Below are 17,300 nucleotides of genomic sequence, written 5' to 3' on the forward strand. Positions count from 1 at the left end.
CCCATTATATAAAAATTCAAGGTGCATACACTGGGTGTTTCTTTGTGACAGGCAACAAAACATAATTATCATTATTCCTGTATTACTACATTAAAGATGTTTTAGTATATCCAGATTTCCTTTAATGTTTTTTATACATAGAAAGGTACATTATATGGTAAGACACACACGTGACTTACTGACATTAGACAAGAGTTGTGCCTGTTTTGACTATGGACAAGTCCCACTTACAGACATAGGAATGGTACACGTTCATAATCTGGGAACTGCTTGCTCACCTGTACTAATAAATACAACACAGCTCTTAAAAAGAACAGTAATGCTTTCTGGGGGCAGGCAGGAGCTAACAACAATGAGGACCGGGAAGAGACCGTTCTAAACTTGACTGTGCTAATAAACGCACAACTCTTGATATGATTAAACTATTGATTTATGATATGTGGATTATGAGCAATAGAGCGGTTTTTGCTTTTTAGAGAACTTTTTTTTTATCTTAAAAAAATTTTTTTTTAAATTTTAACAATTTATTAGGGGCTCATACAATTCTTATCATAGTTCATACATATACATACATCAATTGTATAAAGCACATCTGTAGTCTTTGCCCTAATCATTTTTTTCTCCTCTTTTCTTTTTTTACATTCTACTAGGGACTCATACAACTCCTATCACAATCCATACATATACATACATCAATTGTATAAAGCACATCCATACATTCCCTGCCCCAATCATTCTCAAAGCATTTGCTCTCCACTTAAGCCCCTTGCATCAGGTCCTCTTTTTTTTCCCCCTCCCTCCCCTTTCCCTCCTCCCTCATGTGCCCTTGGTAATTTATACCTCGTTATTTTGTCATACCTTGCCCTATCCGGAGTCTCCCTTCCCCCCTTCTCTGCCATCCCTCTCCCAGGGAAGAGGTCACATGTGGATCCTTGTAATCAGTTCCCCCCTTCCAACCCACTCACCCTCCACTCTCCCAGCATCGCCCCTCACACCCTTGGTCCTGAAGGTATCATCCACCCTGGATTCCCTGTACCTCCAGCCCTCATATGTACCAGTGTACAGCCTCTGCCCTATCCAGCCATGCAAGGTAGAATTCGGATCATGGTAGTTGGGGGGAGGAAGCATCCAGGATCTGGGGGAAAGCTGTGAGAACTTCTTCTTAATCCTTAACATCAAGCGAAACACCTTTTGCTTATTTGGAATTTTCAGACATTTTTTAGACAGTCTAAGTTGCTGAAAATGTATTGCATAATGCAGGTATTACTGTAGAATACTTCTAATACTAATAACACGACTGTAACTCTCAAAATGTATTGGGATGTAATACTTTTACACTACTTCATAATATGCTATAGGAGCCGTGGTGGCACCGCGGTTAAGCACTTGGCTGAGAAGCAAAGATCAGAGGTTCAAACTCACAAGCAAAGATGTAGCAGCTTGTTCCCCTAAGGATCACAGCCTTGGAAACCCTGTGGGCAGTCCTACTCTATCCTGATGCATCGCAATGAGTGGAAATTGGCGCAATGGCAATGCATTTGGTAATAGGCTTATAAATTTCTACATACACGGTCTATATTCACACATACACACCAAAATGTATTAACATGCAAAGAATCTCAAGACACAGTCCAAAATGAAAAATTAAGTGTCAGAGTGGAAAGTTTTCACATTATCCCATTAAAATTTAAAAGTGGAGAAAAAGGGGGAGGGAGACAAAGACAGACAAACCTGGAACTGAAATGATAATATACCAGAGTGTTAACAGTACTGGCTGCTGGGAGCAAAATAAACTAGACAAAGCATTTTTAGAATATTCAGCATATATCAAAAACGAGGAGGTTTCAAAAAGTTGGTGGAAAATGGAATTAAGAAATAATGGATTAAGGTGGCGGAAGGACCTTGGGCCTCTACTCAAGCACTCCCTCAATGCATGAATACTTTCGTTTATTAAATTGGTACTCTATGATGCTCACTCTCCCGACACAACTGCTGAAGCCAAAGTGGGTGAACAAGTAAATGTGGTGAAGAAAGCTGATGGTGCCCGGCTATCAAAAGAGATAGTGACTGAGGTCTTAAAGGCTTGAAGATAAACAAGCAGCCATCTAGCTCAGAAGCAACAAAGCCCACATGGAAGAACACACCAGCCTGTGTGAGCGAGTGATCCCAAAGGGATCAGTTATCAGGCATCAAAGAACAAAAAAATCATCATATCGTTGGCTGCACACCTCCATGATAGGATCGCTGAAGACAAATGGGTGCATAAGCAAATGTGGCGAAGAAAGCTGATGGTGCCCGGCTATCAAGAGAGATAGTGTCTGGGGTCTTAAAGGCTTGAAGATAAACAAGCGGCCATCTAGCTCAGAAGCAAAAAAGCCCACATGGAAGAAGCACACCAGCCAGTGCGATCATGTGGTGCCAAAGGGACCAGGAAAAAGTATCATGCAAAAAAAAAAAATATATATATATATATATATATATATATACACCATGTTGAATGAAGGGGGAAGTGCAGAGTGGAGACCCAAGGCCCAAGTGTCGGCCAATGGAGATCCCCTCATAGAGGGGTTTAGGAGAGGAGATAGGTCAGTCAGGGTGCGAGGTAGTACCGATGAAGAACACAGCTTTCCCCCAGATCCTGGATGTTTCCTCCCCCCAACTACCATGATCCGAATTCTACCTTGCAGGGCTGGATAGGGCAGAGGCTGTACACTGGTACATATGAGGGTGGATGATACCTTCAGGACCAAGGGTGTGAGGGGTGATGCTGGGAGAGTGTAGGGTGAGTGAGTTGGAAAGGGAGAACTGATTACAGGGATCCACATGTGACCTCCTCCCTGGGAGAGGGACGGCAGAGAAGGGGGCGAAGGGAGACTCCGGATAGAGCAAGATATGACAAAATAACGATGTATAAATTACAAAGGGCATATGAGGGAGGGGGGAGGGGGAAGCGGGGAGGGAGGGGAAAAAAAAGAGGACCTGATGCAAAGGGCTTAAGTGGAGAGCAAATGCTTTGAGAATGATTGGGGCGGGGAATGTATGGATGTGCTTTATACAATTGATGTATGTATATGTATGGATTGTGATAAGAGTTGTATGAGTCCCTAATAAAATGTAAAAAAAGAAAAAGGAAAAAAAAAAAGAAAGAAAGAAAAGAAAATGATTAGGGCAAAGAATGTACAGATGTGCTTTATACAATTGATGTATATATATGTATGGACTGTGATAAGATTTGTATGAGCCCCTAATAAAACGTTTAAAAAAAAAAAAGAATATAATGGAATTTTCCCATGAACTTTCAGCAGCTCCCTTGCGTATGTTCTTGCTTGAGAGCAAGCAGAAAAATAGCTTAATAGAAAAAGTCAGAAGATGGAATTAACTTGGAAAAGATTTTAATCAGTTACATTGGGACATGTTAACTTTCAGTTGCTTATGGAAAATCCAGGTTAAAATCACCAAGACAGATGAGTGTTAGATAAGATAAAGGCTAACAGGATTATAAGAAAACCCTCGTTGAGCGGGTAGCAAGAATAAAATAAAACTAGTCTACTCAAATTAGTAAGTCATGAAAACCTACAGGGTACAAATCTTTGTAGTGTCCTAAATTGACAGCTTTGTGTTTATTAGTTAAATTTACATACAATCAAAATAAATTCAGAGAAGTCAATATGAACATAGTCAAAGGAAATTTGCTTCTGGTTTTCTAATAGTCAGGCAACCTTTAAGGCCAATGTGGGCAATATTTGGATTTTCTGTATCCTTATTTCTTAGTAAAATAATCATGAAATTAAATCTAGAGGAAGGAAAAAGAGGACATATGAGCTTTTACCTAAATAAGAAAAAGTATATGTGAAAAATCCATTTGATTGCCACCAATTTACGAAAAGGTTTTAACAACAGCACATTATGCTTTGCAAAGTTAATAAAGGAAGAAAGGAAACTTACTAAGCTCTGTGATAAGTTTTAGATTCTGCTGACGGATGTTTTCAAACTCTTGTTGTTTCTTCCGCATATGTTCTTCAGTTACTGCACAGCGATCACATAATCCTGCTCTTAACCTATGAAACAAAAATAATTAAAATGAAAAAATCCCATCTAATAAAATATATTTCCTTGACTGAAATGAGAAGAATGTGTATACAGAGGGTAGGAAAAGGGAGGCAAATGAAAAACCCCAAAAATTGTAAAAATAGCAACATATGTAAATATATTTATATATAATGAGAGGGGAATAGATCTATGTACTTACATCTATATGTTAAGAATTAAGGCTGCATATGGACATTGGGCCTCGACGTAAGTACTCCCTCAACACAAGCACACTTTGTTCTAACAATCTGGCATTCTGTGATGCTCACCTTCCTGACATGCTCGCTGAAGACAAAATGGGTGCATAAGCAAATACGAAGAAATGTGACCGGCTATCCAAAGATATAGTGTCTGGGGTCTTAAAGGCTTGAAGACAAATAAGGGGCCATCTAGCTGAGAAGTAACAAAGCCCACATGGAAGAAGCACATCAGCCTGTGTGATCACGAGGTGTCGATGGGATCATGTATCAGGTTTCTAAGACCCAGAAAAAAAAAATCATATCCAATGTGAATGGGTGTGTGTGTGTGTGTGTGTGTGTGTGTGTGTGTGTGTGTGTGTGTGTGTAGTGGAGACCCAAAGTCCATCTGTAGACAATTGGACATCCACTCACAAAGGGTCACAAGGAAGATATGATCCAGTCAGGGTATAGTATACACTGATGAAACACACAACTTTCCTCTAATTCTTTAATGCTTCCTTAACCCCACTATCATGACCTCAATTCTACATTACAAATCAGATTAGACCAGAACATGCACACTGCTACAGATAAGAGCCCACAACACAGGGAATCCAGGATAGATAAACCCCTCAGGGCCAACAATGAGAATAGAGATTCCAGGAGGATTAGGGGAAGGGGGGGAGGGGGAGGTTAATCCCTCACAGGGATGAACATATAACCCCTTCACAGGGGGACAAACACAGAAAGTGGGTGAAGGGTGACAAAGGACAATGTAAGATATGAAAATAATAATCTATAACTTATCAAGGGTTCAGGAGGGAGGACGGGCAGGGGAGGGAGGAGGAAAAATGAGGAACTGATACCGAGGGCTCAAGTAGAAAGAAAATGCTTTTCAAATGATGATGGCAAAAATAAATTTAAAAAATTATGATGGCAGCATACATGCAAATGTGCTTGACACCATGGATGACTGTATGGATTATGATAAGAGACGTAGAGCCCCCAATGAAAGTATTTAATAAAAAAATATAGCAATATAAGTACTTTTTGCTTCAGTGATCTAAAGGTAAACATCAAAATATACAGAATTGAAAGGGATTGATTTTTAAAAGAACAAAGAATTGTTGAGAAGCATGGATTGGCTATTTCTTAATGTTATAAGAAAGATTTATAAAATGGAAATTATTAAATAATACCTGATTAAAACAAAAACTGTTATTTATTTCCATATTGTTTCTTGATTGGCATTCTCACTTGAAATACTGTTCACTTTTATTCAACTATCACTGGCTGTGTGATTTATCCTTAACCATCTTTTCCTAAAATCATTTTATCCACACTTCTATTCATTTACCCCTCCCACCCTCACTCATGAGCCCTTGATAATGTAGAACTTATTATTTTTTCCATGTCTTACACCAACCAATGTCTCCCTTCACCCACTTTTCTGTTGTTTGTCCCTCTGGGGGGTGAGGGGGTATATGTTGATCACTGTGATCGGTTCTCCATTTCTCCCCCCATCTTCCCACTATGCTCCTGGTATCACTACTCTCATTATTTGTCCTGAGGGGTTTCTCTGTCTTGCATTCCCTGTGTTGCAAGCTCTTATCTGTATCAGTGTATATGCTCTGGTCGAGCTGGATTTGTAGGTAAAATTGGGGTCATGATAGTAGTGGAGAGGAAGCATTGAAAAACTAGAGGGAAATTGTGTTTCGTCAGTGCTGTACTGCACTCTGACTGACTCTTCTCTTCTTGTGACCTTTCTGTGAGGGGATGTCCAATTTAGATTTGCTATTTTTAAGATTGCAAAAAACTAGATCTTTAATCTCTGAGCTTTTACAACTTTGAATGAAAATACAAAGAACAGAGTAGGAGTGCTGAATCAGTAAAAAAGATTGGTCAGTGTAAGGCATAAAAACTTAACAATAATTCTAAATCAAGACTCAATGGGCAGAAAGTACACAGAAAGATCCAACTACAGCGGTCCTCCCTAGCCATGCGTTCTGTATCTGTGGATTCAATCCATGTGTGATAGAAATTATTTGATGGAAAAAAAGCAATTAAGTTGCCAAAGCAATCCTTCAGAGGCTAACAGGGAGCAAAGGGCTATTGATATAGCGTATTTATATTGTATGAGGTATTGTAAATAATCTAAATATGACTTAAATTACACAGGAGGATGGCCACAAGTCATATGCAAACTCTGTGCCATTCTACATAAGGGACTTGAGCATCTGCAGACTTTGGTCTCCACAGGGACACTGGAATCAGGCCACTGCAGAAGCACGGATGGCTGTGTTTAAGACTAGAATGCACCACCTACAGACATGTTTAAGCACAGAAGTATGATGACTCAGAAACTGAGGTTTAAACACAGGTGGAATGTTAATTACATCCATGGTGCCCAAACCTGACTGTTTCTGAAAACCTCCCAGGAAGCTTTAAAAGGGACAAAGGGGGGGGGGGGGAGAGGGAAGAAAAAGATTCACAAGTCTCCCCCTAGATCCTAACAAACCAGTTGTCATTGAGTTGATACCGCCTATGGTGGCCTCAGGTGTGTCACAGAGGAACAATCAACTCAATTAGAATCTTCAGGATGGACCTAGGCACCTGTGCCCAGAACGCCTCCAGTATCCTTCCTGCCCAGCTTTACACCCAGACACCCTCATTTTCTCTTGTCCAGCTGTGTTCTTTTCATGTCTTTCTAGTTAGCAGTTCAATGAGTAACCTACTATGACATAAGGGACTTCTAGAACATAACATATAATCCTATTTCTGGGTGAATATTTTACTGTCAATACACGGTTTATGGTTTTTCAACTTCTACTATTGATGTATAAATTAAATGTAAAAACTGAAATTTGGTAATAGAAAAAAACAATAATTGTCAACCTTGTTGCTAGCAGATGTCAAGTTGCTCCAGACACATGGCAGTTCAGCTGATAGGATGCAGGGGGAGAAAAAGAAGAGCAATAATGGAAGGATTAAAAGCACAATATCCTCCCTTTCATGTGGTGGGTCCACGGAAACTCCCAAGTGAAGCCCTACAGAACAACGGGCTTCAGAAAGCTGGCAGCAGCCTGCCAGCTGCTAGGAAGCTGCTGGGAGCTATGCCAGCCGGACTTCAGGTACGGCTGGGTCATTCATGGGCAGGATACAGTGCAGCGTTCAGAGTAAGAAAAAAATCCTGATGAGCGTCTGATACAGTGCGGGAAGATAGTCCCCTGGGGTGGATGGAAGGCATTCAAAATGTATACTGGTGAGCGTTCTGATCACAGATTCGCTAGAAGAAATCTGATGAAAGGGGAAAAATATAGAATTTCAAATCTTATGGAACCCAGGTTTTTTTGAGACATGAAGGCTACAAAAATCTCTGAAACTACTGCCCTGAGATTATATCTTTATTAAATCAATGTCTAAAACATTCCTGGAAGCTTTAACATCAAACATTAAACACACACATGTGAAAAACAAACCAAAAACCTAAGGAAAGGTTTTTGTCCCACATGAAACGACCAAAGGCTACAAGAGCGGGAGGAGGAGGGAAGGGGAGTGGCAGCCAGTGGTAACTTGGGTGAAGGGGAAGACAGTATCCTAAATGAGAGAGATGAGGGAGAGGGGCAGGCAGGAACAGGGCAGCCCCGGAGGGTCTGGTAGGTTGTTTTAAGTTGCTGACTGCAAAACCGATCTGAGTGTAAACCCTCACCCAGTTCACACTACAAAGTTACAAAAGGAAAGTCTGTCTTACGCAGGCAATATGTTGTTCTGCTGTATATGGGGTCACCGTGAGTCACAGCTGAGCTGACTCTACCAGTTACCAACAGCAGATTAAAAAGTGAAATACGTGAGACGGAACTAAAATAAAAACTATTCCGAAGCCAACCATTGCATTATAGCAAGAAACCAAGAGCTTTTGACAGTGAGAGGCCCTGGTGGTGTAGTGGCCTGCAGACTGCAGGCTCAAGTAGTTCAAACTCCCCTCCCCCGTTCCTCGGGACTACAGCTCTACAGTCTGGGGAACCCACAGGGGCAGTTCTATGCGCCACACTCGACATGATGGCCGTGGGCTGGTTTGTTTAGGTCTTGTTCCCCAGCAGGGTTCCATCACCATCTTCCACTGCTGCTCTCAGATGGAAAAAACAAAATGGCAGGTCTGATTTCATAGGGAAATGCAGTTTCAGGGACCACAGAGATAATTCTACTTGCAAGACCCAAAAGCAACATACAATCTGAATTTTATTCTAGATTGCTCATGGCCATGAAGAAATGAAAGTTTTTATTCTCTTAAAACTTCCTAGATTAACAAATATGCACAATTGTTTGCTCTGCCCAAAAAAGACTTCCTCAAATTTATTCATTTTCATCCCACAGGGATTCAATGAATACCTCTAACAAACTCAGTATACAGTATTATATTTTAGTTTTGATGTCTTAGAAGCAATAGCTTTTTAGTTTAAATAACAAATAAACTGGTACAATGGTATTTAAATGATACATTAAATTTGTTTAACACTATCAAGTGGCTTCAAGAAATGAGTGAAAAAATGGAATTCAAAGTAATGGAAGTTTTGAAGCTCCCTCATGTGCAGTGTATTCAACAGACACTGCAATACCACAGTGTTCATGGTATTACTGCTCTCATGGAGCTCTCCGTCCACTATGAAGCCAGGCAATGAAAAATCACTACAATAAAGTATGATTCACGTTATAATAAAGAGTACAAGGCACACATCATAAATTAACCTCATCTGAGAAGTCATAGAAGGTCTCCTGAAGAATATGTTTATATTGATATGTATGAGTAAAAAGAGTTAACAAAGACCGTCTACTCTAAGGCTAAGCCAAAAAGTATTGCTACAAAATCATATAAGTCTTTATCGTTTCTTAACCCGTCTTCCACCAAGGTCTACATACTTTAGAAAGAAATGCTTCTATCCCTCTAACCTTTCCCTAAAGAATTCTGTGCCCCTTGCTTTACACCTTATCAAAACGGCAAAGGAAAACTCACTCCAGAAGGAAAGGCAAGATGCAACTGACAGCAGAACTGGAAGCCTACACTTCAACCCAAAGGATGAGATTGTACAGTGTCGAGCTGAAGGCACTAGGAATGCACACCTTTATGGGCTGAGATGAACAACACTCTTTTGGAAATGAAATAGATAGCAGAATGTACTAAGGAATTCAAGAAACATATGAGAAGAAGCTTTTTTATTTCCCTCCTAATGTACTAATTTTGGGTCCTACACAATTTGCAAATGAACAATTAGGAAGTGATGGAAATAAAGACAAAATGCAATCAGACCTGACTGTATTTCACGGTAGTTATAGTGACACTTACCATAGTCAGCAAAGTCCCTGTTGGTATATTCTAATCTTTTGCCTACTTACGTAGGTGAACAAGCATGCATGTATCCCTGAATGACAAGTGCAGAGATACCATCCCTCTAGAACTCTCCATCAACCTTGATAAAATTTCCATCTCTCCATCACAGGCTTGGATACATGGAGATCTGATGGCTCTTCCAAAATCCTCCTGCTCCTTCCTCATTTTCCTGCATGCTTCTCCCAATTATCTCTTTTCCACACTTGATCGCATCATGGTGTTTATTTCTCAGAGGACACAGACACATTTACTTACTAATGCCAACCTTGAAATTCTCTACATACGAGCCATGAAACAGAAAGAGTTCCTAACCTCTTACCATTACATTACATAACCTCTTACCATTACTACCCTTATTACAGAGAAGAACCTAATGGTCTGTGGAAATGGTAGAGATGAGAGAAAAACATGGTGGAGACAAGGAAGTGCTTCCATTGCTGGAGGTAAAGGCTGAGAAAGATAAGCTCTCTACCTTCTCTCCAGACCACAGAGAAAGCAGAAGGGAATGCCTCTCAGCAAACTCAAGAGTAATCAATAAGCCCCTTTTTGATGCTGGACTGGTACAGGGGGGAAAGACAGATGGCTCTAGCTTTCTGATGCTCTCAGCAGGAAAGAGATTAGCTTTGGCAGTGGTACCCAGGACAGAGTGGTATGTTAATGGTTGGAATCAAATGCACCGATTAAGAGAGAGATCATAAAGCTTACTAAGCTTCTATTGTGTGCTTTTACTTGCAATATCTTATTTAATCTCCAAATTAGCCCCATGAAGCATTATTAGTATTATACCCTACATTCCTGGGTTTTCTTCTGCCATGATAGCTTCTTTTTCTCAATCCCTTTTCTGGCTAGGTCCTTATCCTTCATCAAACCTTAATCAGCATACTCTAGATTTCTGTCCTGAGACTGATTCTCTTCCTGTAGTGTTTAAAATGTCTTTAAGAAATCTTTTTTAGTCCCCAGGTTTTGAAAACCATTCACATTCTGAGGGTGAATCTCAAAATCTCTAGTTCCGACCCATTCATTTCATTCTAGACTCCAATGAGGGGGCTACAAATCTTTGTGGGAAACAGAATCTGAAGCCCCCTTATACATATAAGGCTCTACTTGACATCTCCATTTGGATATTATAGCAGATGCTGTCAGTAGCCATTCCCCCCCCCCATAAAGCCCTCTAAAGGCTTTCCATTTCAATTAACCATGCCCCCACCTCCATCCCCCATGTCTCTATACAGTCTAGTTACTACTCACTTTTCCAGTCTTCTTTCCTAACACTCACCCCCTTACTCATTAAGCTGGTATCACAATAAGCTCTCAGTTCCCCGAAATACTTCAAACGTTTTTACTTTAGTTTTTTTGCATTTGTCTGTTTTCTTGCTGGGCCTCTTTTAAGTGACTAGGAGCCACGGTGATGGAGTGGGTTAGGTACTGAGCTGCTAATCACAAAGCCAGCAGTTTGAAGGATGAGGCTTTCTACTCCTGTAAAGATTTATAATCTTGTACACCCACAGGGGCAGTTCTACTCAGTCCCCTACAGGGTTGCCTATGAGTCAAAATGAACTTGAAGGCAGTGAGGCTTTTTTAATGACTGAATTTTGTTTGTTTACTCTGGGCCATAAGAATATGAACTGCCCTAAGCCTCTACAGCTATACCTAAGATGTTGTAAGAACTCAACTATTTTTTGGTGAATGTATTAAAGATATAGTATGAAACTGAAATTCCCATCGGTTGTTCTAAGGCACTGGAGGCTATCTGTCCTAGTAAACGTGCACCCACTGCGTTTGCAGCTAACGAAGGGTAAACAACTTTGGTCTGCTTATGTGCAGGGTATTAGGTTACTCCACCACTAGAGAGAGAGAGAGAGAGAGAGAGAGAGAGAGAGAGAGAGAGGCAAATTCAACCTAAGGACCTTTCTGTAACACAGAGGAAATGTAAAATAAGGGAAAACATGAATTATAAAGAAAAGGGGCACTTCAGAGAAGGTAATACAACAAATTCTGGAAGCCTCTGTTTCTGGGTGTTACCTTCACAAGAGTGGAAAAGAAATAAATTTGTGTGTGAAAGAAAATAGGCTTTATCTCAAGAATATTCACAAAGATGAATCCCTAGGATGTCTAAAAGTAAAGAAGTGTAAGGGGAGGGCTTCAAAAAATGTCACGAAAAATTGAATTCCAAAGATAATGCTATATCTCCATGAATTTTTTTAAAGAAGGCCTTCAACTCTGTTCTTCCTGGTTCAGTCATGGCCAAAGAAGAGTAACTCTGAATCTGCAAAATGTGGACAAAGAAGGATAACCTCATCACGAAAAATTATAGGTCGATGGCCTGCTGGGACGTCACGTTCCCTTTTGGAAACTAGGAGCAGTGTATGCACTGCTTAGCAAGCAGATCTCTTGACTGGAGGAGTCAGAAACAATGGTGCCTTGCTCAGTCAGAGGCTAACCATACTATTTAGCATGAGTGTTGTTCTCCACTGTCTGGATAATAATCCGATCTCCCACATCAGGTTCCTGAAAGGCTGATCATGCCTCTTGTGAGTATCCTATTCCAGAGTTTCAACCTAAAATTTCCCCAGTTTCACTCAAATTTTTAAAATTTGGGTCTATTGCAGTTTCACATCATCAGTCATGACTGAAGCAATTCAAAGCCCTGCATGTAAGGTTGTACATTGAAAAAAGAAGACCGAAGAATCATCGATGCATTTGAATTGTGATGCTGGTAAAGAATATTTAAAGTACCATGGACTGCTAAAAAACTGATCTGTCTTGGAAGAAGCATGACCAGAGTGCTCCTTAGTGGTACGGAGGGTAAGACTTCATCTTACATACTTTGGACATGTTGTCAGTAGAGACCAAACTCTGGAGAAAAACATCACATTTGGTAAAGCAGAGGTGCAGGGAAAAAGAGGAAGGTTCTCAGTGAGATGGACCGACCCCGTGGCTACAGCAATGGACTCAAGCTTGAGAAAATTGGGAGGATGCTACAGGACTGGGCAATGTTCTGTTCTGCATAAGGTCACTATGGGTCAAAACAAACTCGATGCACCTAACAACAACATCAACGTGTAGGGAAGAAAAGAAAATGGCCTGCTGCTGAAACAATTCTGACTCACAGTAACCCTGTCGGACAGGGTAGAACTGACCGTTAGAGTTTTCAATGGAAGTTTACCTTTTCCGTCTACAGAGCGCCTAGTGAGTTGAACCTACCCTTCAGTTAGCAGCTGAGTGCTTAACCACTGTGCCAACCGGGCTCCTTGGAAGAAGAAAAGGTAGAAATAAAGCAGAATGGTTTCTATTTACTTAGATAAAAAATGGAATTAAAATAACACAAGAACTAGACCACTGCCACCTTCAATCCCACTCTACATCAAATGCCAGGTTAAGATACTATTAAAAGGGTAAACTGACATGATCACTGTAACTAATGGAAAAAACATGAATACATACTGCACTTCATAAAGTATTTATTGAAAAATCATAGAGGGCTGGGGGGGGGGGAGAAGGGGGGATCACATTCAATCTCCAAACTGATTTCAAATTAAACCCAGCACTAACATTAAGTAAAAAATCATCTCTTATTCAAGTAGATCCAAGTACCACACTTACCGATCTTCTAAAACTTTAATGGTTTCATGAAGGACTTTTTGTTGCTCTCGCAGTTGTTGGTTTTTGGTGAAAAATTCTTCTAGTCTCTGTGCATCTCTAAGAGTGAAGAAATGAATGTTAAGTTTTTTGGAGGTGAGGTATAACTCCTCAGAACAACAAATCACATGAGGTCAAGGGCAGTATGTGTCCAGGATAAAGCTGAGAAAGCAAGACTAGAAAAGAAAGTCAAACGGAAATGATACCTTGTCATATGTCTGCACTTGATTCCTTTTATTAAAATAAAATGGTAATGGTTAGCCTGACACCTGTGAGTTCTGGGTCATTCTAGCAACCTGACGAGCCTCAGTGGAAGTCAGTAGGTCAGAAGTGAGGCGGGCCACACTTAGTGCAGGCATCCTGGAGGGGCACAGGGAGTCCCCCATGTGTCGACAGCAGGTCAGAAGTTAGTGCAACCCTGAGGAGGCCCACCCTATTTCACAGCTGGCAGTTGAAGTCTCAGAAAGATTTGGTGGTCTGGAGGACCGCCCTTTACCTTGCAAGGTCTAACTCCAGAGGAAGAGATTGTTCCTTAGTTTGGTGTTAGATATAAAAAGAAAACTCAAGCTTACTGCTTTCGAGTCAATGGTGACAGAGTTATGTGTTTGACTGCCCTCTACAAGGTTTGCAGTTTGAAACCACGAGTTGCTTCTTGGGAGAAAGATGGGACTTTCGACTCCCATAAAGTTATAGTCTTGGAAACTCACAGGGGCAGTTCTACCCTGCCCGAGCAGGTCACTAAGGGCGGTGTAAGAGAAGTGGCATTTAATCCCACAGTCAGGTATTATATATGTATTTTTAAAACATTGCTGTTGAGTTTATTCTGACTCATGGCAACTAAATTGTTATGTTGTCAGGTGCTGTCGAGCCAGGCCTGTAACATCAACTGTTGCTATGGTTGACAGCATTGTTGCGGTGCACCAATAATCCATCTTGCTGAAGGTCTTCCTTTCCCCCCACCAGCCCCCCAACTTTCTATTTTACTAAGCTAGATGTCCTTCTCCAGGACAGTCACTCCTGATAACATGCCCAAAGTATGTGAGATAAAGTCTCACCATCCTTGCTTCCAAGAAGCACTCTTCCTACACTTCCTGCCAGACTGCTCTGTTTGCTCTTCTATAGGTAACCACAGAAACAAACAAAACCCATCTGCCTCTGAGTTGACTGGCTCATAGCGATGCTATATAGCGTTCCCTCACAGGAGCAGACAGCCTTGACTTTATCCCAGTGCAACGAGCCCAACAGTGCCACCAGGGCTCTTAGTAAGGATCTGGTGAGTAGTTGATATCGACAGGAAATGTAATGTAAGGTATCAGGAGAGACCGATCTCTGAAAAAGGACATCATACTTGAGATAGTAGAGGGAAAAGAAACAAAGGAAGGCCCTTGACAAGACGCACTGACATTGTGTCTGCACAATGAGCTCACACGAAGAGCGCTTGTGAGCGTGGCATCTTGCTCTGCTGTGCCCAGGTTGTGTGGCTTGATGGCACCTGACAACAATCATGCAAGAGTAAGAATAGCGTCCTGCTATACAGCAAGTATAGTTGCAGGAGAATATGAAACATCTGGAATTTTGGAAACTACCAAAGAAGCCTAAGAGTCAATCCTGTACTATAAATGCGTGTGTAAAAGGAAAGCCATGAAAATATTAGGAGACCACTGGACTATTTACTAAAAACAGGTCTGAAACAAATATGTGAACAGACAAGTACTAAGGGGGAGAAGGTGGGGCTTCAAAAAGCTTGAGGAAAAATAAAATTAAAAACTTCCAAGAACTTTCTGAAGCTCCCTCATATATTCTTTTCTATCTGCTTCTTCCAGGCTGGATTCCCTACGCACTTGGATAGCTGATAAACACAGTTATCTTAACACTCTAGAGAGAAGATGTCCTGACTGTTACTGTACTGTATATGTAAACTGTAAAATATATAAGAGGGAAGGGTAATGGTAAAACTGGGTATTCCCAGCTCCTAATCCCACAATGCAAAGGCCCAGGTTACTCTGGAGAGAGTAAATAAAGCACCATTTTAATTCTCTGATCACTTAGGGAATTTAGTTACTTAAGAGTAATTAAAATATATATTAAAAAGGGAAAGAGGAGCTGATCCCAAGGGCTAAATGGAAAATAAATGTCTAGAAAAGAATGATAGGATATATGTAACAATATGTAGGATACAATTGATGTATGGTTTGTAACAAGAGTCTTAAGAGCCCCAACAAAATGATTCCAAAAAATATGTTAAAGAGTTTCAAATAAGTGTAAGTGATACAATGAAACACGGCACTATTATCAGCTACTGGGTAACCAGGTGTTCTTCTAGACTTGCTTTTAATTTTCTTTAATATTCACAGATGATTTGGGTAATCTTTGAGAAAGTAACATTAAGCAACATGTAACAGTAACATGTAATGACTACATGCTGTCCCAAGGTTACCAATGAGACCAATTCCCAATTGTCTTGAAGCTAGGTCAGTTCAGGTACCTGCAGTTCTAAATTAGCTTTTTTTAATTTATTTAAAAATTTGAGGCCTTTCCAATAATTAAAAAGTTGCATGTGCAATTAGTGAAAGTGATTGTGATAAAAATTTGTAGGGGTTGGTTCAATTATATTAAAGTGACAGAAAACTTACAAAAACATTAAAAGGCAAGTATAAATTATTGGAATGTTAAGTTGGACATTCATAACCCATATATCAAAAGGTACTTTTAAAAATCAGAAGTCTGAATTTATAAAGGCACTTATAATAAAGAAACCTATAAAATTTCTATATATTATCACTTAATCTATGAGAAACAGTAAATTACTCTGAAGCCAAGACAAAATTACTTTGTCATTATAAATCTATCATTTAAAATAGAATTACTATTTTAGAATATAAAGCTATTCCTAGGCCTGCTTGAAGGATTCATTTAAATAAAACTAAGTTCCTTAAAAACACTTGGTGAATGTAGCTTAAAATGCATAATCAAATAAACACACTGACTTAAGCGATTTGAGAAATGCTCTTTGAAGCAATCAATACTTTAGCTCTACAGGAGTCACTGTAAGATCTTCACCTTCAACAATGAATGAAGGTACAATAAAAGAGTTAACTGTATAACTACTAATCAACTCTGAAACATTAAACCTTGGATATCAGAAACGGGGGGCACAAAAATCCTATATGGGGTTATTATACAAAAAATATTTTTGAGAACATCTCCTATAAAGAGTAGTATAATTATCTAGCTTGGTATAATTTAGAGCACCATATTAAGTCACTGACAGTACTGGTCTTCTAATTAACACTGTAGCAACCATCAAGGAGATTTGTTGGTACAGGGGTTAAGCACCCTGGCTGCTAAGCAACAGGCTCCTGTAATGAATGATCCTGCAAGCTGCTCTGCAGAAGCAAGATGCTGTAGCCTCCATCCACAAGAGTTTAGTCTAGAAAACCGTCCGGGGCAATGCAGCCTTGTCTCATAGGGTTGCTATGAGTCTGAATCAACTTGATGGCAATGGGTTTTGTTTTCTTTGTTTTACATACAGCGGTCACAACTATCTGTCTGGGTTAGATACAAAAATAAAGATACAGTAATACAGTAATTTTATTTTTTAATTTTAAACCTCAAACCACTCCCATAAAATACTGCCACCACTGAGAAAATGCATTTTTCTTAATAAGTAAATAAAATATTTCCTCTTTTTTATATCAGGTGGATAGAAAAGGAGGAATTTTATTTATTAACCAATAAAATGGTTTTATTTTCCTCACCCAGCTGATGCAACTTCATTATACTTACTTTTGGATAAATTTTTACTCGAGGGAGAATATTCATAAAGAGTTTTCTACGGTAATCATTCAGGAACACAAGGTAACAGCAGCAATGAGTTAAAGTGCCTGGAAAGCTTGCAGAATTCCTGGAATCGCTATCTCCCAAAGAAAGAAAAGGCTATCTGCAGTCTGCTCAGTGTCCTCAGAGAAAGTCACGCTCCAGGAGCTGCGCTGGCTTTCAGCCACAAA

The 17,300-nt window shown here is 40.0% G+C and overlaps 1 protein-coding gene across 2 annotated transcripts in view; it reads right to left on the reverse strand.

The window, feature by feature from the left end:
- RBBP8 (RB binding protein 8, endonuclease) overlaps window positions 1-17,300 on the reverse strand; it is a 71,902-nt gene that overhangs the window by 32,514 nt on the left and 22,088 nt on the right. For both annotated transcript variants that reach the window (XM_075532710.1, XM_075532711.1), the window contains exons 4-5: window positions 13,258-13,353; window positions 3,946-4,058 (exon numbers count right to left, since the gene is read on the reverse strand). In XM_075532710.1, coding sequence (XP_075388825.1) covers window positions 3,946-4,058; window positions 13,258-13,353 — 209 coding nt within the window. The remainder of the gene's footprint in view (window positions 1-3,945; window positions 4,059-13,257; window positions 13,354-17,300) is intronic.

The sequence above is a fragment of the Tenrec ecaudatus genome, chromosome 15 (genome assembly GCF_050624435.1).
Source record: "Tenrec ecaudatus isolate mTenEca1 chromosome 15, mTenEca1.hap1, whole genome shotgun sequence".
Lineage (NCBI taxonomy): Eukaryota > Metazoa > Chordata > Mammalia > Afrosoricida > Tenrecidae > Tenrec > Tenrec ecaudatus.